General features: G+C 46.5%; 1 protein-coding gene across 1 annotated transcript; it reads left to right on the forward strand.

Annotated features, from left to right (window-relative positions):
* Window positions 1–24322, forward strand: LOC127003843 (segmentation protein even-skipped-like). Its single transcript, XM_050870921.1, has 4 exons — window positions 1–1113; window positions 5648–5770; window positions 22252–22583; window positions 23126–24322. Exons 1-4 carry the CDS (start codon window positions 900–902, stop codon window positions 23792–23794), a joined length of 1338 nt encoding a protein of 445 aa, XP_050726878.1. The 5' UTR covers window positions 1–899; the 3' UTR covers window positions 23795–24322.
* Window positions 24323–25031: the final 709 nt, after the last annotated feature.

A 25031-nucleotide genomic window follows, 5' to 3' on the forward strand; every position in this document is an offset into this window, starting at 1 on the left:
CAGAAGAAAATATGGTCCCGCACCCTCATTTTGTTCTATCACGGGCGCTTAGGCATACACCGGATAGGCGGCCCACCAAATTGCCCAATTCCTTCCTAAATTGCATTCCAAATGTGGGCTGTAAAAATGTCAATAATGCCACTTATCCCTCGCCCCGCCCCTCGGTCGGGGTTGCAGCGCCATCCTTTACCGGCGCGTTTGTGTGTTGTTTGCCCGCGTTTACCTGAGCGGCGAAATCTTCATTCCCGTGTGTAATGTGTTCAACAGTTCCTTAGTGTTGTTATAAAAGCCCCGGAGGTGATGTAATGCGTCCAATTAGCGTGTGGAGGCGGCGACGGCCTGGCGCGGCGGGAGGGGCGGCGGGGACGCCCCCGAGCGTGGGAACACCAATGTGGCCGCCGCGCCTCACACGCCGCTCAGCCAATCATCGGCCGCCTCGCCGTCTTCAGCTACTCACTTATTGCCGCAATATTAAACACAATCCAAGGCATTCATGCAGCCCAGAGATAAAGAAAATGACGAACGACTTTAATAAACACCACCTCATAACGTTGCTTCGTGATGTTCGAGAAAAGACAAGTGTAAAATAATGTTTAGCTGCCCGGCGCCGGGGACCGTCGGCAGCTCCCACGCGGAGCCGCCCGAGGGGCAAGACAAATGATGCCGCAGATCAGTCGACAAATTGGCCGGTGCTAGACAGTCTGGCCCAGCATCCTCCCGCCGTGATCACCGCGCTGCCACGCCGCCGCCCGCCACGCTTGGAGCAGTGGTTAATTTCTTTGATTAATGATGTTGAACGGGACGGTGAGCCGCTGAAACAGAGTGAAGCTTACTTCAGGAGTCCACCGCCGCTGACCAAGACACACACACCTCCGAGGACCTCCGCAGCAGACCACAGGATGACGATGGACCTCATGTCCGGCGAGGCGCCCCTCAAGATGCTGTCTCTGGGCACCGCCGGCCTGGGCAAGGATACGGCGGCGCTGCTGGAGGAGCGGACGCCCACCACGCCCGAAGGTCTCTGGCGAGCCTTCCTGCAGGGCTCCCACCACCACCATCACCACCTCCACCACGCGCCGCCCACTTCCGCCGCCCACAGAATGGACTCATTAGGTGGGTGGATTTGGTCTCATTTCTAAAAGACAAAACAGTTGACTGTTAACTGATTTCACCGCCTGTGTCTGTAGTGCGCCCATAACGTCAGCGAGGGAAGGAACAGCCGGGTGAGGAGGCGTAGGTTCCGGGCAGCCAGCATGCCACCGACGCCCCGCCTGTCGCTGACACCCTGGTTTTTAAAATTCATTCACATTTTTATCATTCTAACATCGGAAAACAGTAACACTAGACGTCGTTACGCGTGCAATTGCAAAGGTGTGTTTTGCGTATTGATTTGTGTTATGGTTCCACGATTTATTTCTTAATTTTTGATCTGACGGCAAACTCAGCGGTGACATGTGGTCCGTCCCGCGTCTTAAGTCCGCCACCGAGTTACTCAGTTCTAGCTTGGTGTTTGCTCGGCGGGCATTGACGCGGACGGGTTGTTTGCACTGCTGGTCTACATTATTTGCTCTGCGATTGTCGACGTCCATTACAGTCGCTCTTCGCCCGTGTCGCGCGCTGAGTCGCTCATGACTTGTCCATCATAGAGCAGGAGTCTTGTTTGGTGCTACAACAACGTGAATCAAGAAGCTTCCGAGGGAGATTTGTATATTTATTTGTGTATTTAGGGAATGATAAGGGGGTGCATTCGTGTCGTAGTGTAGTTAATTAATTAAACAGTCTGCCTCTGCAAGATTCAAGGGAGGGCACTGAGAGATAAGACTCGTATCTGATGAGACAGAATCGTACACAGCACTGGTACACAGCAGCTATCCGCGGTCGACAGGGGGTAGGTAGGTCGGAGCGGTAGCAAATGACCCTAAAAATATCGTTTATGGAACTTTCATATTAACAAAGATCAGACGTTGCATAAGAGCGGACTGTATAATGAGACTAACAATAGATAAAACATTAACAAAAGGCACACAAGTTATATTTTGCAATAGGCCAGGGGAGGAGAAGCGAGGTAAAATGTTGATAAAGTCCACCAATAGTTACAAGGAATAAGACAGACAAACCAATAAAGATAAAATATTAAGAAAGATTACACGATGGTCGCTGTAACGAAAACTAGTCAAGACGTGCAACTAAAAGGAAAGTGGAAATATAGAGGAGAAAAAAAAAAAAAAAACATTAGCCTAACGACCAGTGCAGGGTGGCTGAAAAGGTGGGATGCAGATGTCATAGATTAGTTATATTTGTAAAATTAAATAAGAGAGAAAGAAAGGGGCCAAGAAAAAGTCATGGGAGGTGAAGTGTAGAATTCATTGAAGGCGAAAGCAATTTAGAAGATACGGTTGGTGTTTCCGTTGACTTTTTTTTTTTTTTTTTGTTGTTGTTGTTAGGGAGAGCTTGCAACCCAGCAGACATCACTTTCTCCTTTCTCCTCCCTTTTCCTCCTTCCTTTTCCTCAATCTCGACGGACCGCTTAATCTTTGTTCTCTTGTTCTTGTGTGTTCTTAACCCGGTAGCAGCGGGGATCATGTTTCTTAATGGTCCCTCTAAGCGAGAAAAATGAGAAAAAATCACCCCTCACACAAACCATTTCATAATATATATCAAAGCATTTGTGATCAGATTATGTATCATCAATTTTGGGGGGTTTATATCATGGCACAAATTTGGTCTGTCGCTGCTACACGGTGAAGCCACAAATTTGGCCCGTCGCTCCTACACGGTGAAGCCACAAATTTGGCCCGTCGCTGCTACACGGTGAAGCCACAAATTTGGCCCGTCGCTGCTACACGGTGAAGCCACAAATTTGGCCCGTCGCTGCTACACGGTGAAGCCACAAATTTGGCCCGTCGCTGCTACCGGGTGTTCTTAATGCCAGGGTTGTCTCACAGGTCATGGGGGCTCTAAAAGGCTGTGTGTTTGATTTCATTGCGATCATAAGTGTTTTTTGTTTTGTTTTTCATTCTGTCACTGGAAACGTTGTAATATCGCAGGAGTGTAAGTTTTCTGTTTTTATTACATTTTTTTCATTTTTTTTTTCATAGCAATTATTATTATCATTACTTTCATTGTAATTAATTTTTGTTTTATTATTATTATTATTATTATCATTATTATTATTATTATTATTATTATTATTATTATTATTATTATTATTATTATTATTATTATTATTATTATTATTATTGTTATTATTTATTATTATCATTATTATTATCATTATCATTATTATTATTATTATTATTATTATTATTATTATTATTATTATTATTATTATTATTATTATTATTATCATTATTATTATTATTATTTTCATCGTCATAATCGTCGTCATCATCAGCAGCAGAGAACAGCATCCTAACACTTCCTCTTCGGTCCTTTTAACCCCCGGAAGAGACCTTTGCCGCGACTCCTCTTTTGGTCAACCACTTTCCCTTTTAGTCCTCTTGGTCGTGGCGGTCGTGGTGGTGGTGGTGGTGGTGGCGATGGTGGCTGTAATGGCTGATGGTAGCGGTTGTGGTTGTGGTGGTGATAGTGGTGGTAGTATACCTTACTAACCAATATCTACGCACACCATTTTATTCACAAACATACTAACTTACATCCATGAATAATACAGTAAACTCAGACTCACAAACATATATACCGACTCACATATCGGACTGACGGACATCCCCCCCCCCACACACACACTCACTCACTCACTCACTCACTCACTCATTCACTCACACATGTACGTTTCCCATTCTTCACTCCACGCATTACTGACTCATTCACGAACTATACCCATTTATTATTCACATACGCCCTCATACACACACACACACACACACACACACACACACACACACACAGATACATACATACATAACCAAGCTCAGTGATTTTAGCCTAACACGTGTAAGGAAATATAGCTACACATATATGCACCAAATCCATCCCTAACGAATCTTATTTAACTACATTGCACCACCATCACCACCACTACCATCACCATCACCGCCGCTATTACTGTCTTTATATTGATTTGGGTATTATTAATTTCCTCTTTCATTTAACTTTTTGAATTTAGATTATTTCGGTGTTTTCCTTCATCTACTTTTTAAATTATTGGAGCATTATATTCCAGGCTTTTTTTTCCCGTTTAGTATAGAAAATAAATGTTTTAGTTTAAATATCTACTACTATCTACTACCACTACCACCACTACTACTACCATCGCCACCACCACCAACAACAACACCACTAACACCAAACACCACCTCTATCACCACCACCACCGCGTCTCAGGAACTCGTGTATCTCCTTCGTCAGGTGCAAAGTAACACCTGGAAGCTGGCTTCCTGTCTCACCTGTCCGCTTGTTTGCCTTTCGCCGCTTTATCGGAGTCACCAACAAACACACACACACACACACAAACCCACGCTGACTTTTACTTTCGCGGCTGGCACTCAGTTTACAAGACTCTCTCATCACCACCTCCATCACCACTAACTGTAACACCACCTTCATAACTCATCACCACCAACATATTCATTCATTCTCACCTCTGTCACCACCAAACAACACCATTTTCATCACTCATTACCATCACAGTCATTCTTTCTCATCACCGCTATCACCACCATCTTCATCACTCATCAACATCACAGCATTCCTTTACCCACCACCTCCACAACTTCTCTCACCATCACCATCAGCATCACTCACCATCCAGCTTCGTCATCACCAGCATCACCATCGCACCTGTCTCTTCAACTCCACATAACCAGTCACCCGTACAACTACCAGTCATCACTTAGAGACTGATTAATAACTTACATTTGTTGATTTTGCCATTTCCTTGAACGCTCCCACGCACCCACGCCTCGCCTACGCACACACACACGCCCCCCCCATCCCCCACACATATACACATCCCAACCCCTGCACCCCCCTCACACACCCTACACTACACGTATTTCATATTCCTTCAAGGCTTTTTAAACTCTTTTAGGCACACGTATACACCAACACTCACCTCCTCGAAAACACCCATGCATTTTCCTCACCCCCATTCTGATTAACCCGGTAGCAGCGACGGGCCAAATTTGTGGCTTTACCGTGTACCAGCGAGCGACGGGCCGAATTTTTGCCATGATATAAGCCCCCAAAAATAGATGATGCATAAACTGATCACAAATGCTTTGGTATATATATATTATGAAATGGCTTGCGTGAGTTATGATTTTTTCTCATTTTTCTCGCTTAGAGGGGCCTTTAAGAAACATGATCCCCGCAGCTACCGGGTTAACCCAGCCCTTCCTCATAACCACATCCACACACTCAAACGGTAACTCCTAAACCTAAGCTGATACGTACTCACCCAAACATACGTCCCGACACACACCCACATACCCACACATATTGAACACATACCCATAGACACACACCTTATTCCTCCTCCTCCTCCTCCTCCTCTTCCTACTCCTCCACTGCTTTGTACACCTGTTAAGTATCGCCCGCCCACACCTGCACCGTCACCCATACCAACACCCACGCACCTTACACCACACACCTGCTCATTATCACCTTTCCCTTCTCTCCCCCGCAGATCGGCCGCTCTCCCCCGAGTCCCCCGGGCCCCTGCTGCCTCCCCCGCCCCCCGCGTCGCTGGGTGGAAGGACGTCCCCGCCCTCGCCACACACAGCCCTCCCCGCCTCCTGCGACGGCTCAGGTGGGTTTTGTTTGGGGTTTTAACTGTTTGTTGTGGTTTATTTATATTTTTTTCTTTTTAAGCTAAGTCTGGAGTCTCCATAATTGTTGCTTTTTGTTTGTTTGTTTGTTTGTTTGTTTTCTTTGAGATTTTTATTACTTTCATTATATATCAATTTGCATCTGTGAGGTTCTGGATTCTTCTTGTTTATTATTTTTTGTTTCTCTTATTTTTTTATGAAGTTTTTTTTTATTAACATAATAGATCGGGTTGCCTCGGTGACGTTCATTTATTTATATTTTCTTCTAAGTTTCATTTTTTTTTCCAATACAAAGTAAATTTATGTCGATCATGTTAATTTGGGTATTTTTTCCTTCCACTTTCCACCATAAAAAAGCAATTTGTAGGTGATGTTCGTTTGCTTATGTGTTTGTTTTCTTGAATGAGTGTTTTTCTTTTCAATATATTTTTAAGGATTTGTATTCGATGCTTAGTATATATATATATATATATATATATATATATATATATATATATATATATATATATATATATATATATATATATATATATATATATATATATATATATATCGCCATTTGTTAACGTTAAATTTTGTATATTCAGAATTGGAAACAGTGGAAAATGTTATTATTATTACTTTTATTATTATCATCATTCTCATATTATTATCATCACAATCATTATTATTATCACTATCATTATTTACTCTGGCAACACGTTCCTTTCCTCGGCCCATTCTGCACGCCTTGGGTAAAGAAATCATTATAATCTCTTCCTCTTCATCCATCTCATTCTCCACATTATCACCGCGCAGCATCCACTCATCTCCTTCCCCGCTCACTTCACGCCCCGCGTCTAGAATTAGTCCCTCAAGTCTCAACCCGCCAGCATCTTTTTAGCAAGACTCGCCTCGGCCTCGTCCATCACCCCGCCGGCAAGCGTGTTTACTCCTTAAGTGTATTTAACGTTTGAGGCGACGAGGCAAGTTTACCGACGCGAGAGACGCCGTGTTACTGCTTCTCGCGTGTCTGGGTGCCCATGCCGCTCATAAACCCGTCATCCCAGCTGGAGAGCCGCCAAGACCTACGTAGCTACCTGGGCGCGGCGCAAACACCTTCCTCCGCTAGAGTCATGAGTGCATTTATCACTGTGCATTAGTCGGGCCGAGGGGCAACACCGTAACTCACGCGTAAACACCCGCGGAGGGCAGGCCAACAAGCCGTCCGCCGAGGTAATGGTGGCACTGCATCACCCAGCCTGGCCCCCCGATTGTGGCACCCTTCCCGTTACCTCCCCCTCTTCTTAACCCCCCCTCCCCCCGTTTATTCCCACCTTCCTCTCTTAGCCCCATCGATCCCTTCCCCCTTCCCTTACCACCGCCCGCTTCCCTTACCTATGTGCACCCTCCCCTCCTCCTCCTTCTCCCCTTTGTGTTGTCTCTCCCTCCCTTAGCTTTTTTTAAGGGGTTTAGGCGTTCTAGAGGCTTTAGGGGGGGTGGGGGTCGTGTGTGTGTGTGTGTGTGTGTCCGCCATTAATAATCCAGCGGTGTCGTGGCGTCGCGGTGATGGTGCGCGGCGACGCGGAATGATTGCGTTTATGTGAAGGAAATTATGGCGCGCTCACGATGCTTTTGATGAGGCTCACGGCGCTCGTAGATTATGGAGGTGCGTCCCGCGTGCCAGGGAGGGCGAGTGCATGTGTCTGTCTCCCTGGCGGCCTTTTGTTGCTGCCGTGTGGGTGGCGTCTCGCAGCAACAGTGTCAGGCGGGAAGAGAGGTTTGTTATTATTCACACAAAGTATATTCAGGAACTAGGAGTGAAGGAGAGCACACGTATTTAACACACATTCAAAAACCAGGACTGGGAGTGTGAGGAAGGGTTATTCACACATATATTTAGCACGTATCTAAGAACCAGGAAGGATGGATTATTCACGCAAAGTATTTAAGATCTAGGAGTGAAGGAGAGCACACGTATTTAACACACATTCAAAAACCAGGACTGGGAGTGTGAGGAAGAGTTATTCACACATATTTAGCGCGTATCTAAGAACCAGGAAGGATGGATTATTCACGCAAAGTATTTAAGATCTAGGAGTGAAGGAGAGCACACGTATTTAACACACATTCAAAAACCAGGACTGGAAGTGTGAGGAAGGGTTATTCACACATGTATTTAGCGCGTATCTAAGAGCCGGGAGTGAAGGATGGATTATTCACGCAAGGTATTTAAGAACTAAGAATAAAGGATGGGTATTCCAGACGCCTCCCTATGATTTAATTTGAAGAAAACCATAAGAACTAAAACTAATCAGATCCCTCTTGTTATAATGTTGGTAGTTATGAAACAATGCAAATGGAAAATCACAAACTCTGCGCCGCGTTCAAGTAACAAGATATAACAAACAACCAAAAAAAGAAAGAGGTTAGACTCACTTCCTATTTTGCATCTCATTAAAGTAACACGAGATTTTAACCAAAGAATTGTAAGACTCGCTTCTGTTTTGGCATCGGGACGAACGACGGCGACAAGGGCGGTTGACGGCACGAGGGCGGAGAGGCCTCGCTGCGTGCTGTGACCGCGACAGTGATTCACGGGGCGGCGGGAGACAGAGACGCGACAGACAGACAGCCAAAGTGACCCCCCAGCTCTTGCCTCCCTTCCTTCCTTTCTTCCTTCACCCAAAACCCGTCCGTCTTTGCCTCCCTGTCCTTCCTCACCTAGAACCCTTGTGTCTTCCTTCCAATCCTCATTCCAGACAGCCAAAGTGACCCCCCCAGCTCTTGCCTCCCTTCCTTCCTTTCTTCCTTCACCCAAAACGATTATATTGGCTCCCGCCCGTCTTTGCCTCCCTGTCCTTCCTCACCTAGAACCCTTTGTGTCTTCCTTCCAATCCTCATTCCAGACAACCAAAGTGACCCCCCAGCTTTTGCCTCACTTCCTTCCTTCCTATACACCCAAAACGATCATATTAACTCCCAATTCTCAATGACTCCCTTTCCGTCTTTACCTTAAGCCCACTGTGTCTTCCTATCCCCACCCCAGACAACCAAAGTGAATCCTCATCCCTTGCCTCCCTTTCTTCCCTCTCCCGAAACATCAGATTGACTCCCAATATCTCTGTGCTTTCCTTCCCTTCCTTACCTTAAACCCTTGAACTTTCCTTCCTTCCCTGCCTCCCCCTAAACCCTTGTGCCTCCCTTCCCTTTCTTCCTCTCCCCAAAGACTTGTGCTTCCCTTCCCTTCCATCCCTCCCCCACCCCGATTCCTTGTGCCTCCCTTCCCTTCCTTCCCTTCCTCTCCCTAAGTCTTTGTGTCTCCCTTCCCTCCCTTACCCCACTCACTCCTTTTACCCCCTTGTTCCTCCCTTCCTTCCCTTCCCTTCCTTACCCCAAACCTTTATGTTTCCCTTCCCTCCCTCACCCCTAACCTATGTGCCTCCCTTCCTTCCATCTCTCACACCAAACCTTCGTGCCTCCCTTCCCTCCTTCACCCCGAACCTCGACCGTCCCTCTCCTCCCTCATCCCGGATACCCAAAGTGCCTCCCAGACCCAAACCTTGGCTCCTCCCTTCTCTCCTTCACCCCAGCGACCGGCCAAGTGCCAATCACGGGGGTCCTCTGACTTGTCGCTCCTTGTCCCTGATCCCTGCTACACGCAAGCCGATGATAGTGAGCTAATGAAGGCCGCTGCGTGACGTGACATTTCTGAGAGGGACGAATGAGCCTTTCTCTTATATGGTGGCAAGGGCGTCTATTCTAATGCCTTTGCAGAATACAGGGTACGAGGTTCGGGTTCGCTTGTTTTTTTTATAGTAAAGGAAGCAGCTCAAGGGCAAAAATAAAGAAGAGCAACAAAATCCCGCTGATCACCGCTCCCATGGAAAGAAGTATAGATGAGCGGCCAGTGATAGGTCATTTTTTTTACAGTAGAGGAGACAGTTCAAGGGCGTAAAAAAAATATAAAAAAAAATAAAAAAAAGCCCGCTACTTACTGCTCCTGAATAGAGTAGAGAGGAGTGTCCAAAAAGAGAAATTACTAGGGATTTCCTTTTCATCTTAGCGATTCTTCTCTTATATGGCGGCAAGGATGTTTATATGATCCCTTAGCTAGATACAGTGTAGTTAGTTCGTTTTTTCTTCATTTTTTTTACAGTAAAGCCGCAAATCACTGGTACAATATAAGAAGTACAGACGCATGGCCACAAGAGAGGTCAATTTCGTGAGGAGAAGCGTCTTGACAGAATGATCACTCAGCTTACTTGGGATTTCCTTTTCATATGAGCGATTCTTCTCTTATATGAAGGCAAGGACGTCTGTATAATGCCTTAGCTAAACACAGCGTAGGTAGTTCGTTTTCTTTTTCATTTTTTTTTGACGGTACAGGAAGCATTTCAAGGGCAAACTTAAATAAGAGCAACAAAAATCCCGCTAATCACTGCTCCCATATAGAAAGAAGTATTGATGAGCGGCCAAAAGAGAGGTCAGTTTCGGGTGGAGAAGCGCCTTGATACTATATAAAGACTCGGTTTACTCGGGACTTCCTTTTCATCGGAGCCTCGCAGTGACCGGCGCGTCGTCTTGCTCACGAGAAGAGAAAATAAATGGAATGACTCGCTTGTTTGGTTACATCGTTCATATGTTTGTTTTATCGTATAGGACGCTGTGTGGGGGTGAGGAGGGAGAGGGGGATCAGTGTGTGTGGTGGGGTGGTGGTGGTGGTGTGTGTGTGAGAGTGTGAGTGAGTGAGAGAGATAAAGAATCACTCCTCTTGTATTAAAGATATCACATCACAGGGTAACATCACACACTCAATAGCTACATCATACTCTTACTCCTTCACTCACCACATCATATGGCTGGGGTGGAGGTGATGTGTCTTGTGGTGGGATATGTGTGGGTGGGTGGCGGTGGGATGTGCAAGTGGATGTGGGTGGTGGGATGTGTGAGGGTGTGTGGGGGGGGGGGGTGAGAAGCGGCGGCAGTCCATTTACTTTACAAGCTGAGAAATAATCTGAGAAACGTGTTATCAGCAACGTAAACAAACCTCGCGAGACACAGTTACAGCGGGGCGGAGGACGAGTACTCAGATGGTTGGTTACCCGCTGGCCGCAAAAAGCCCTACTAAGGTTATATTCCGCGCTGTAAAAAAGGACTCCAAGATGACATGTGACCCTCCACGCAGACACAACAATCCATCCTGTACACATAGGGAGAAACAACACTCTGGAATAACGTTCAAGCGGCCATTCCAGTAGATGAGAGAAGGAGGAATCGAGTTAAAAAGATATACAAAGTTTTTCATAGGTTAATTTTATAATCCCCGTAAAATAGTGACGACACGGTAACAATATCCCCAGCACACAGACGCCATACAGAGACTCTACACAAAAGCAGAAACAAGAGCTTAAAATCATGTTCCTTGGTATCTATTCAGGAGAGAAGAGAAATCAAACAGATCAACAAAATTTATGCGTCTCTAAAACAAAGTGATTGCACGATAACAAACTATACCACCATATAGACATCACAGGCTACACACATACGCAGAAACAAGATCTTTAAAATGATGCTCCTTGCTATCAAAAAGAGACAAGAGGGCTAAAATCAACGTTGCCAGATTATCGTACTCAGCCGCTTATATTTCCCGACTTCCTACCCCAAAACTGTCTTCTGGGCTCCGATAACGAAACTCATTTATAGTTATCGTTAAAAGAGTTAGATCCTGATGTTTCTTGGCACTTGTTAGGCGTCAGAAACCGGTAAATACTATGCTCTGGGTACGATAACCTGGCAACGGTGGCTAAAATAGACTTAGAAAATATGTTGTCTTCTAAAAACGTTACAGCACGATGACACACTACCACACAAACACCACAAACTGTACATAAACGCAGACACAAACCTCACTAAGCATCATTCATATACCGCCATTCAAAGCAAAAGTAACCGCCTCAGAATTACTTACATTGTATAATATTCCCCTCAAAAACTAACGAGGCGGTGACCCACTGTATACCCACCACGTCGACACCACTATCTGTCTCCACATACAGAAACAGGTCCGTCAGTTAACGATCATGCAGTCAGCCAGAGAGCGAGGAGCAATCAAGGGTTATACGTCTTGTCGTTTAGCATGGGACGGGACGGAGCGGTGCATGGGATAGGGTTGTCGTCGTCAGGGGCCTTCTCTTCCCTTCTCTGTCGTTTTGCATAGGACGGGGCGGGGAGGGACATGCGATAGGGGTTGTCGTTGTCAGGGGCCTTCTCTTCCCTTCTCTGTCGTTTTGCATTGGACGGGGCGGGGAGGGACATGCGATAGGGGTTGTCGTTGTCAGGGGCCTTCTCTTCCCTTCTCTGTCGTTTTGCATGGGAAGGGGCGGGGCGGGGCGGGACGTGGGGAAAGATTGTTATCGAAAGGAATTAAAGGTTCCGTCATGGGGCAAGGATGTCGTCGAGGGGTGTTAAGGGTTACCACGCTTCGTTTTGCATGGGGAGGATCACTGTATATTTGAATTGTCGTTTTGCATGGGGCAGGGATGTCGTCGAGATGATCAATGGAGGATTACGTCGTGTAGTTTAGCATGGGACGGGGCGGGGCAGTGCATGGACCAGAGTTGTCGTCGGCGGGGTCTCCTATTCCCTCACCCTTGCAGCCAGATAGACAGATAGATAGACAAATAAATAGATAGATCACACAACACGGGCGACACGCGGAACAAGGGGGCGTCTCGGCGTGCTAATAGCGGCGCGGCGCGGGCGTGGACCAAGCTGCTCCGGTCCACTCGACGCTGTGTAAACATTTAAATTAAGACGTCTTGCCTCCTCCTCCTCCTCCTCTTCCTCCTCTTGGCGTTGTCTTCCTCGGGACCACAATAATTACTGACACCAATATCTGAGTATATGTGTCTACGATTTATTTATGTGTGTATTTGTGTGTGTGGGTGTGGGTGTGTTTAAAGTGTCTTAGAGTGAAAATAAGAGCATTATAGCGTATTGAGAGAGAGAGAGAGAGAGAGAGAGAGAGAGACAGACAGACAGACAGGCAGACAGACAGACAAAAAAACACATAAAAAGACACATTGACAAGGACAGACAAACACAGAAACTTTGAAAAAAAATAAGAAAACTAAGAAAATAAATCAGAAGAGAGAGAGAGAGCAAGGAGGAATATATAAACAGACAACACACGTCCTGAGGGGAGGGTCTGTCTGCCTGGTGTCGGGGAGGGCGGATCGAATGACTTCTCTTCACTTATCGTAATGCGCGAGTGTCCCCTTACACAACATACTTCGCCCATAATCTTACACACGCCCGCTGCTCGCTTGAAGGTACCGACGCTCCTCACCAGGGGGTTATTAACTCCTCTTGTAGACCCTCTCACTCGACCCTCTCACTTCTCTTGTACCGACGTTTCCCATCTCCCTGTCCCCCCTTACCCCTTCTCTTCCCGTTTCTCCCCTTTACTCTTCCTCTCGTATCCCCTTCTCCCTTCTCTTCTTCCCGTTTCTCCCCTTCACTCTTTCTCTCGTATCCCTTCTCCCTTCTCTTCTTCCCGTTTCTCCCCTTCACTCTTCCTCTCGTATCCCATTCTCCTTCTCTTCCTGTCTTTTTCCTTCTCTCGCCCCTTTCGTATCCCCTTCCCCTTTCTCGTCCCGTCTCTCTCCCCTCCCTCGACCTCTCTTATACTCCTTCTCCCAGTCTGCTCTTCCCTTCTTTTCCTGTTTCTCCCCTTCACTTGCCCTTTCGTATACCCATTCTCCCTGTCTTCTCTTCCTCCTTCTCTTCCCTTCACTTTCCCCTTACTCGCTCTCTCGTGTATTCTTTTTTCCTGTCTTCCCTTCCCTTCTTTTCCTGTGTTTTCCCCTCACTTGCTTTCTCGTATATACCCTTTCCTTCTTCTCCCTTCTCCCTTCTCGTCCCGTTTCTCCCCTTCACTCCCCCTTTCGTATCCCCTTCTCCCTTCTTCCTTCTCTTCCCATCTCTTTCCCCCACTTGCCCTCTCGTTTCCCCTTTTCCCATCTCCATATCTCCCTTCTCTTCCTGTTTCTCCCCTTCTCTCTTCTCCCCTTCTCCCATTTCCTTTCGTCTCCCTTCAACTTGTGTACTCTCTTATCTCTCCTTTTCTCCTCGTTTTTTTTTTGTGTCTTTCTTGTTTCATTCTATCTTCCTAACCCGCGTCTTCGCTCTTAATTCTTTCCTCCCTCTTCCTTCTTCCCTATCGTCTACCCTCTTCTGTGTTCTCTGTCTGCTGACCCCTTATTCTCTTTCCCTCTAATCCCAGTTCTCTCTTATTGCCTTTCTCTCCTGTCCTTTCTTCTCCTTCCTACTTCCCTCCTTTTTCCCCTCTCTTTCCTCTTTTTCTTTATTCCCTCTTCCATGTCCTCAACTCTCTTCCGCACTCCCCTCATCCTTATTTTCCTCTCCTCCCTGGTGTTCCTTTTTCTCTCTGTCCTATTTCTCTTCGTCTTTTCTTTCTATTCTTCACTATTCCTTTTTGTCGTATGTCTGTTTACTTCTTCCTTCCCCTTTCTCCCTCTATCCTCTCTTACCCGTCTCCCATTTTCCCTACTCTCCTATGTTCCCTGTTACCTCTCCTACCTTGCCACTCATTTCCTTCTTGTAATTCCTCTCCGTTCTTCCCTGTTCCATGTCCTCGTCTCCTCGTCTTCCCTGTCTCCTCTCTCCCCTCCTCCCGCTTCCTTGTCACATGTCCCCTCTCTCTCCTCTCCCTGTCTTCCCTCCTCCTCCTCCTCCTCCTCCCTTTTCCCCTCTCCTCTCACCATGTGCTCTTGTGTTTCAGCCTTTTTTCTTCCTCTTTTTTCCTCCTCTGTATCTCCTGTCCCTGTTATCTGCGCCACATTAGCCTTCTGAGTGTCGCTTCCCGCCTGTTCGTCCGCTCTGCTCGGTGATCTCATGCTTGAATAGTACAGTGGTGAGCCTTTTGTTATAGTGGTTATTTTTATTCTTTGACTCCTGTTTTTGTTTTATTATGCGACGGAGATAAGCACTGAAGCAACGAGCACCTATAGCCTAGCCCCCAACTTTACCTTACTTTTGTTTTTTGTTTTTTCCCCATTTTTCTTCTTTTTCTCTTTTTTTTCTCCTCCTCCAACTTCTTTCCCGTTTTTGTTGTTTTCTCCTGTTTTTCTTCTTTTTCTCTTTTTTTCTCCTCCTCCAACTATTTTCTCGTTTTTTTGTTTTTCTCCCATTTTTCTTCTTTTTCTCTTTTTTTTCTCCTCCTCCAACTTCTTTCCCGTTTTTGTTGTTTTCTCCTATTTTTCTTCTTTTTCTCTTTTTTTTCTCCTCCTCCAACTCCTTTCTCGTTTCACTCGCTGGATAGACTCACTGGATTTTCTTTCCCAGGGAGCGATATTTCGATTCTGACGGTTTTAAAAGATAGACAGAAAAAAGTTTACTAGTAGAAAGATAAAAAAAAGGAGCAGAAAAAAACTGAAGTAGCTCCGAAAATAGAAACTTCATCCTACACTAAAGTCATGGAAAAAATATATATATCAATCCATCTATTTGTATACTTAGTGTGTGTGTGGGGGGGGGGTTGAGTGGGTGGAGGGGGAGGTTGTTGGGTGTGGTGAGTGGGTGGTTGTGGAGGGGGGGGGGGAGACCTTAGTGTGGGTGTGATGGGTGAGTGGGGGCGGGTGTGACAGAGGAGGAGATACGGGAGGAAGTGAGGCAGGCCGTGGGGAATGTGGGATGACGGTGCTGATGGCGTTTCTATGGGAAGCGTATAAGACTACTACTACTACTACTACTACTACTACTACTACTGTCCTCCACTCTCTTCCACACTCCCCTCATCCTTTTTTCCCTTCTCTTCCCTAGTGTTCCTTTTTCTCTCTGTTCTATTTCTCTTCGCCTTTACTTTCTATTCTTCGCTACTACTACTACTACTACTACTACTACTACTACTACAACCACCGTCACCAAAATAATAATAATAATAATAATAATAATAATAATAATAATAATAATAATAATAGTAATGACATCCCTTCAGTCTTACCTTCGAGGCCGCTTCCCGTTTTCTTTATGGCGTCGTGTTAGCCCAACGCCACATTATATTTGTTTGTTTACTCACCGCCACTTATTTGCTTGTTTATTATTCCTCCGTTCACCCGCTGCCCTTCAGACGCCTCCACGCGAAAACACACACTCTCTCTCTCTCTCTCTCTCTCTCTCTCTCTCTCTCTCTCTCTCTCTCTCTCTCTCTCTCTCTCTCTCTCTCTCTCTCTCTCTCTCTCTCTCTCTCTCTCTCCCTTCATCCCGTCCCTTGTTACACGCAAAAAAATATCATAAAAACCACTTATATTTGAATCTTCTTTTTTTACCTTTTTTTTTTCTCTCTCTCTCCAGTAGAAGAAAAACAACGTAATGGACTCATTGTATAATCAACAGTAGCGACTCCTTCAACAGCCACTAATACTTCTCTTCCTCCTCCTCCTCTCCCTTCCCGTCACTCCGCTCCCTCGTAAGTTATTCTCGCAGGTGGGCGTCGCAATTATGGCTGGATTTAAAAGGTTATACAAATATCTGTCAGAGCCGGGCACGCGCGCTTTCTCGTCCCGGGGAAGTGAAGTGAAGCTGAGAGCCCGCCGCACCGCCCCACCGCACCGCCCCAACCTCCTCCTACCCATTACCTCGCTCCCTCTACCCCGCCCGCCTTTCCCTCTTCTTTCTTTCCCCGCCTTCCCCTCCCTCCCTCCCTCGCTGGCCTTTTTTCCTGCTCTACTCCCATTCCCTTTCAATCTTTCCTCTTCCTTTCCTCTCTTCCCCGTCCTAACTCTTTCTTCCGCTTCCTTTCCACAGCCCGACCCCCTCTTTTTTTTTTCTTCCCTCTACTCCCTTCCCCGCCTTTTCCCTCCCTTTCTATCTTTCCCATCTTTCTTCCTCCCTGCCCTCCTTTCCCCTTTCTTTCTTATTTTTCTCTTCCTTTCCCCTCCCTTCCCCTCTAATTTTCATCCTTCCCTTTCTTTCCCTTTCCTTCCTCTCCCTTACCTGTCTCTCCCCAACCTTCCCTCCCTTTCACTTTCTTTTCTGTCCTTCCTCTTTAAGATTTTCCATTCCATCCCTATCAGTTTCCTTTCCTTCCCTTTCCTTTCCCTTCCTCTCCTCAGCCTTCCCTTGTCCCTCTCCGTATTTCTTGTCTTCTCCCACTTATCCGTCTTTCTTTCTCCTTCCTTCCCTCCCAGCCCTTTCTTATTTTCCCTATTCTTCCCTTTATTTTCCATTCCTTCCCTATTCCCTATTCCTTCCCTCTCCGTCTTTCTTTCCCCCTTCACTCACCCCTCCATCTTTCTCTATCCTTCCCTCCCAGCCCTCTCTTATTTTCCATTTCTTCCCTATTCCCTATTCCTTCCCTCCTTTCCCCAGCCTCTCCGTCTTTCTTTCCCCCTTCACTCATCCCTCCATCTTTCTCTATCCTTCCTCGCCAGCCCTCTCCCCTTTTCCCTATTCTTCCCCTTACTTTCCATTTCTCCCCTATCCTTTCTTTTCCTTCCCTATCCTACCTCTACCTTTCCCCAGCCTTTCTCTTCCCTTCTCCGCCTTTCATTTCAACCCTCCGTCATCCTTCAGTCCTTTCCTGCCCTCCCCCGCGCCTGCCACCGCTGCCACCGCTAATTGGGCACGTGCGTAGATCACCGCCAACTACCCCGACCACCTGTGCTGCCAAACATCGCGCCGCCCCCGAGGCTAGCGTCCGGCTGTCCTCCCTCCCCCATTAGACTTCAGATTCCCCTCGTGTCGGGCAGGAAGGAGGCGAGGCAAGGAGATCTGACGCCTCGTGAGTGAGTGAAGATGTAAAAGTATATCGTTTGTTGATCTAAGCGTTAAGACACCCGAGTTCTCAGGGTCGGGAAAGGATGCAGCGTCTATCCCTTGAGTGGCTGGGTGAGACTTTTCGCGGTGATGAGACGAGACCAGCGCGTGTATGCTTGGTGGCGGCGGCGGCCCCTTGGAGTCGGCGATCTCTTGCACGCAGGGAGTTTTAGGACGAATATGTATCTGAAACTGATCTTTGGCCTTCGATTTCTCTTGCTCTCATCATTTTTTTTTTCTTGAGCAAACTGTAGGTAGTTATTTTTGGCCTATTTTCTTTGCCACCCTTCGCCTCCTTTTACATACATACATATACCTTTGAAGGGTCTATGTTATCTTCCCCGTTCTCCTTCCCTTTCCTCTCTCATCCCTGCTCTTCCTTCCTTCCTTTTTCCCTTCAGTCATCCCTCCGTCTTTCCCTTGGAGTCAGCCGATCTTCCTTTGAGGTAAACTCTTTCGGGGAGGGAGCATTAGGACGAATGTGTATCAGAAACTAATCTTTGGCTATTGATTTCTCTCTCTGTTATCTCTTTTTTTGTTTCTTGAGCATGTTGTGGGTAGTTTTTTATACATTTACTATTTGTTATGTCCATGGCTTGCCTCCTATACTGCACAAAAAATACCCAACCTTCACCTCCTCCCACCCACCCACACACACACACACACACACACACACACACACACACACACACATCCACTTCTGAAGGTTACATAAGCTCATATTTCTTTGCCGTCGTCCACGTACACACATACACCTCTGAAGGGCATATAAGCTCTCATTTCTTTGCCTCCTCTCACGCACAAATATATGAGCTCCGATTTCTTAGCCATCTTCTACACACACACACCATTGAAGGGTATACACTCCTTTGCCTCCTCTCACATACATACATACATATAGCTCTGAAGGGCATAGCAGCTTTACATATACATACACATTCATACACATTCACATACGTACACATATATACACATCTGAAGGGTAAATAAATTCTCGCTAATATGGCTTTCTATATCTGTAGTGAGCGAGAACACAATAGCTTGGCACCGCTCGTAGTAGTTATGTCACCTCGCCGCGGGAAATGCCGGACATACCTCTCATTGCCTATCCTCATTCTCGGATTTGTAAGCGGTAAAAGGTATGTCAGGCTTTACTAGCGAACTGTATATACGACGTGTGGCTTTACTGCATTCCCGGGACTTGTAGCGTCACTTATTAGTCGTAAACAACAAAACAGAATGAAGTAAACCAAAAAAAAAAAAAAAAAGCAAGTTTGGAAAAAACACAAAAAGAAAAGAAAAAATGAAGGTTGGCTGAAAAAAAAACAAAAAAGCCTGCTTGGAGTAAAAACACAAAATGAAGAGAAAAATGAAGTCCGCTACGAGAAAAAAACAAAAAGCTTGCTTGGAGTAAAACCACAAAATGAAGAGAAAAATGAAGTCCGCTCAGAGAAAAATAACAAAAAAGCCTGCTAGGAGTGAAAACAAAAAAAAGAAGAGAAAAATAAAGTCCGCTCAGAGAAGAAGAACAAAAAAGCCTGCAAAGTCTTAACTAATTTACGTTCCCCGGAATACACCACGGGCTCGGAAGACAAAAGGAGAGAGTCAACAGGAGACGGAGTTCTGCCGCGCCGCCGTGTAGTCCTCCCCCCCCCCCCCCTCTCTCTCTCTCCCCCACTTCATATTAATATTTTAGACACCCCTTTCATGTTTCTTTGTTTAATTCTCCAATCATGTGTTGTTACGTTTCCCCTCCACCATAAAGCGATAGAACAAAAGAATATTCAGTGTTTTACGGTTAATGGACTCCGTTAAGCGTTAAATATTCTTTCGTTTTTGTGGATGTGTTTTTTTTTTTTATACGTGTGTTTGTTTCTCTCTGTACACTTTACTTATAATGGAGAATATGAACCTTAGGGATGATTGCCAAGATTTTCCCACTGAACAGAAGCTAGTGTTTTTTTATCATTATTTTCCACGTCCAAACACACACACACACACACACACACACACACACACACACACACACACACACACACACACACACACACACACACACACACACACACACACACACACACACACACACACACACACTTCATTAAACATGCACGCAAGCTCCGTACTTTTAAGCACCTCTCAAAACTAACACATGCACTCTCTCATCCTCCCTCCCTCCCTCCTCCTCCCTCCCTTCCCCCCGCAGCATCCTGTTTACACAAGCCTCCTCTTACCTGCGTTTACCTGCCTCGAGCTCATCACAGCAGACTGACACGCAGCTCACCTTTACCCTATATACCTGCTTACCTGCTGTCTACTTGGCGTCTGATCCTGTTTATTTAAAGCGCGTGTTACTGCTTACCTTCCCTTTTGAATAATGTTTTGGTAATACGTGAATTCTGAACCTTCGGACCACTATCGGAAGGTTAATATAAAGAAGCTTAGTTAGTATCTTGTTTTCAATAGTCGGATATGTGAAAAGAAAATGAGATCGTTGTGCAGCTAAAGCGTATGTTTCAAACTTTACGTATTACTTCTGTTTCAAGTGATATTTCTTGAGTAAAAAGGTGTAATGTAGCTGTCAGGCCCGTTGTCAAATTTGGTTCATATCTGTTGAATTGGTGCAGCATCGACTGATTCAAGCAACTCCGCTCTCCCTTACTTTAACCCGGTAACTGCGGGGATCATGTTTCTTAAAGGCGAGAAAATTAGAAAAAAAATCATCACTCACGCAAACCATTTCATAATATATATCAACGCATTTGTGATCAGTTTATGCATCATCTATTTTGGGGGGTTCATTTCATGGCGAAAATTTGGCCCGGCGCTGCTACACGGTAAAGCCACAAATTTGGCCCATCGCTGCTGCCGGGTTAAATGCCTCACATCCTCGCTCAATGCTACTGATCACCTTTCTTGTATGTTTTCTATAGTTCCCATTTATGATATCGGTATTATTTTCCCGTGTTTACGCTACTCATAAAATTTTACCCTCTTATATATCTTTACCCTCCAGTTTTCTTCTATAAGTTTTTTCTTCGTTTTCTTTAGTTTTCCACAAATGGTATGACAATATAGCAACATTATCCAGCACTTAGATTATTTGCTCACGGCTACTCTCAGAAAAAATAAAATCACACCTTTGCATATTTTTACCGTCTTCCTTTATTCTATGTTTTTTCCCCTTCGTTTCTTTTATTTCTCCACAAATGATTCCGCAACAACATTCGCCAACACTTATATTATTATGGTCACGGCTACTCTTATAAAATAAATCACCCCTTCGCATATTTTTACCGTCCACCTTTCTTCTATACTTTTTTTTACCTTTCATTTCTTATGGTTCTCCGCAGATGATATGGCAACATTCTCCAGCACTTAGATTATTATGGTCACGGCTACTTTTAAGCACCGCACTTCACCGCCTCGCCTCTTCCTCCTCATCGCTACACACATAAATGAAACGTCCACCCACTTATACTCCTCCTAAACCTGCCCTCATAATGGAGAAAACCCATTAGCCTCAGCGCCAATCACGTCTCCTATAAAAGCAAAATAATACTGAAAATTCCTATGCAAACTAGAGAGGGCCCGAGGAGCTTCGTTAATTGAGTGTTTGTAAACAAATCTGAGAGTGGTTCACGAGGCCCCAATTGGCTCAAGAGATAAGGTGGGTGATCAAAGACGGCCCGGGCGGCTGTTGTGACATCCGCCCGCTGTTGTGTCTGGGGGCGGGGCGGGGCGGGGCAGGGCGGGATGGAGGTGAAGCGGGGCGGAGATAGATGGGGCGGGGGTGGGGTGGAGTCTGAGGTAGGGTGAGTGAGATGATGTGGGAGGAGGTGCGACTGTAAGAGTGATGTAGGTAAGGGCGAGAGTGAGGTTGGGTTAGGTTGGGTGAGGCTGCGTATGTGTTGGGGTAGGATGGGATGCATGAGATGGTAATGCTGAATGTAGGGATGATACGGGAAGCGATGCATCAGTAATAAGAGTGAGATACACGTCAGGAGAGCCGGGAGTGAGGTTGCGTTAGGATAGGTGAGCCTGTGGATGTGTTGGGATAGGGCTGGGATGAGTGAGATGGCGATGCTGGGCGTGGAGATGATACTTGAGGAGATGCAACAGTAAAAGTGACGTAGGTATGTAAGTAAGAAATGGCGATAGGTGAGATCGGGTTGGGCTGGGCTGGGTTGAGTATCTGTTGGGATAAGATGGGATGAATGAGATGATGATGCTGGGCGTGAAGATGATACGGGAAGAGACACAACCGTAAGAGTGAGGTATACAGGTAAGGAAGGGCGATAGTGAAGCTCCCTCCCTCAGGCACCCTCCTTATAGCCAGTTAAAACCATCATTAATACCACTATCTCGCTTACTATATGTTCATCACCAAGTTATCACCCCTCGTCACTGTCCTCCACTGTTACCATCAACACCACCAACACCGCTGAACACCATTGCTCGTTCTTCACCTCAGATGCTGCAACCCACTCGTCACCACCACTAAAAATCACCGTCATCACCATTAGTCACTACCACATCACTCACCATTTTTTTCTCCAATCACCATCTGGAACGGGCTATTATTTAAGTTATCTGTATTAACTGTCTAACTTACCCTTGTCTTATTTTTTTTCTCCTGCAGGTGGCGACGACGACCTCAGCAGCAAAGCACGAAGCCCTTTAGGTCCAGCGACAGTGGGAGGAGCAGGAGGAGGAGGAGGAGGTGGACTACAGCAATCCTCACAACAGCAACAGAATCAGCAGGCATCATCGCAGTCACAGCAACAACAACAACAGCAACAGCAACAGCCAGTAGGAGGACAGTCAGCAGCGGAAATACGACGCTACAGAACGGCCTTCACGCGGGAGCAGATCGGCCGCCTCGAAAAGGAGTTCTACAAAGAGAATTACGTGAGTCGGCCCCGGCGCTGCGAACTGGCCCAGGAGTTGAACCTTCCGGAGTCCACCATCAAGGTACGGAGTGTTTGACTTGGGTTCTGTCTCCTCCAAGTCCTAGAACTCGTCTTTCGAGTCCTCTTACCCTTCTAGCTCCGTTTATTCTCGTCTTGTCTCAGTTAAATCTTAATTCGCTTAATCCTTTCTATTTGCGTCCTCGTCCTCGTTTTCTTCGTGTTCTCCATCTTTGTTTGCACGCCCACCTTCATTGTATTCATCCTCATCCTCGTCATCATCGTTTTATTATTATTTGATTGCCAAGTAACTTATTCAGTTTTATCATCATTTTATTCTATGCTCAGTAAATGCACAACACACAGCACTCCCTAGTTTGAGAGAATAAGAAAGGTGCCACACTCCCTTGCTAGTTCTTTATCAAATTTGTATTCAGACAATGAAGATAATTGATACTGGTGAAAGAAACCGGAAGTCATAATCATATTACTGCTGGAAGAAAAAAGTCAGACGTTAATTAATGAAGCTGTCTGGGAAAATGTAAAAGTTTACGTCAGATGATTTATAAAGTAAGGTAATCTATATCTCCGTCTGGCCTCCCGCAGGTGTGGTTCCAGAACCGGCGGATGAAGGACAAACGGCAGCGCCTCGCCCTGGCCTGGCCCTACGCCGACCCCGCCCTGGCCGCCTACCTGCTGCACGCCGCAGCCGCCACAGGGGCATACCCGCCCTACCTGCCGCCGGCGCTGGGCCACGCCGCGCCCTGGGCCGCCGCTGCCGCCGCCGCAGCCCAAGTAGGCAGCGCGCCTGGCCTAGGCTACAGCATGCCCTCCCACAACCCCGCCCTGGCACGCTTTGCCCCCTACCCCCGCCCACACCCAGGCCTCCTAGCCGCTCCCTACCTCAGGCATGGGGAGATACGCCCGCACGAGGTCCCGCCGTCCCTGGCCTCCTCGCCCATCACGCCCACGCCAGTTTCACCGCGCCCACTGGTCGGGGGTCACCTGGCCACCTGTCCTCTTAGAGACTCCCCCAAGGTAGGCAGTGACTCGTGTGTGTGCGGCCTCCTCTACCCCAGCCTGCCCATCTCGCACGCCCTCACGCCCACCCTCGAGCCCTTGACCATCACCACCTCACCGCCCGCCTCATCCAACACCACCCTCACCCCCGCAGCGCCGCTGTCCACGAGCGGCACTCCAGCCGGCCGCACCTCGCCCCCCCACAAGACCATCACCACACCCTCGCTCTTCCAGCCGTACAGAGACGATCCGTGAAACTTTTCGGCACACACAAGTATTCGGTTCTAATCCTACACAACCCGCGCCCAGAGGTTTCCCGGTGATGGTATGTAACCTCCAGGTGTCCTAGGCGGGCGCCACCTGATGAGACGGGTCGTGGTTGAAAGATGTTTACTGAATCCTCACCACGAACCCTCTGCACCGCCCAACAAGGAACAATCGAATCTAAGTTTTAAGAACGATATGTATAATATTTGTAAGATAATCGCGTATGTGTTGATTACTTTAGTGGAATAGTAAGCAACCCAACACCGGGCAGGACACCACCAGTACTGTTCTCTCGGCACCGCCTCCCCAGTGTGTGCAAGGTGCGTCTCCATGTTCCTTTTGTTTTCCCTGTGATATTTACACGTAGCCTAGATAGCCGCCGCAGCCGCTTCCCGAACCCGCCGCCTCCGTCACCCTCCCCTCCCGCAGAGCCTCGCGCGTGTGTCTCTTCGTGTTGGTGTGTGCATGGACGTGTCGTGTGTGTTAGTGTGTAAGCAATAAACTCGTGTTGGTTAACTATTTATCGTGATTACCCTGCCATAGAACTTAAGCTGATTCTCCTCTGAAAACAAAGAAAGCTAACAAGTGTTTAATTTGTAATGATATGTGAAATAATTTAAAGGTTTCAGAGGTAGCGACACCCACACAGAAATAAATATGAATAGTGTTAACCCCGTAAACACCCCCAGGTGCCCTGTACAATACTCTGTTCAAACGAAGTGTTCCTCAAGCACCTAGGCGGCGCTAACCAAGCCTCGCTTCACTTGCTGGATTCCTCTCGCTCTCACGGAGGTTGTCTGTCAGTCACACATGCTTTCTTGCAACATGTTTCTATATTATTTGCCTCAACTCTGCCCTTATACAAGATAGTCATTTATGGTTAGCACTGTTAGACTCACCAGTGATTGTAAAACTCAGACTTTTATTATAATTCGATTGAGCAACATAATAAAGAAACTATGACTAGTATTATCGAACTAGCAGCTCCGAAATGTTTCACCACCACACATATTATTTCAGTTTGCAAGAGTTACTGAAACATTACCAAAATAAATTATTTCATGCCATAAAATGGAGTCTCTTGAACACGACAGTATAACCAGATTGCTTTCATGCTTTCCCAAAACAAAGTCACGCTTATTTACCTCAGCTCTCTCATTCTCCGTTCCTCACATTGCTTTTATTTAATTACTGCTCATACTGTTCCTAATCAAGAACTAACGAA

Source organism: Eriocheir sinensis, chromosome 26, assembly GCF_024679095.1.
Source record: "Eriocheir sinensis breed Jianghai 21 chromosome 26, ASM2467909v1, whole genome shotgun sequence".
NCBI classification, from domain to species: domain Eukaryota; kingdom Metazoa; phylum Arthropoda; class Malacostraca; order Decapoda; family Varunidae; genus Eriocheir; species Eriocheir sinensis.

What these genes read in the sequence shown, in the direction of transcription:
- LOC127003843 (XM_050870921.1), top strand. Translation starts at nt 900, where the DNA reads ATGACGATGGACCTCATGTCCGGCGAGGCGCCCCTCAAGATGCTGTCT. An exon ending in CCACAGAATGGACTCATTAG is followed by an intron (nt 1,114 to 5,647) that starts GTGGGTGGATTT and finishes TCTCCCCCGCAG; the next exon opens with ATCGGCCGCTCTCCCCCGAG. An exon ending in TTCCGGAGTCCACCATCAAG is followed by an intron (nt 22,584 to 23,125) that starts GTACGGAGTGTT and finishes GGCCTCCCGCAG; the next exon opens with GTGTGGTTCCAGAACCGGCG.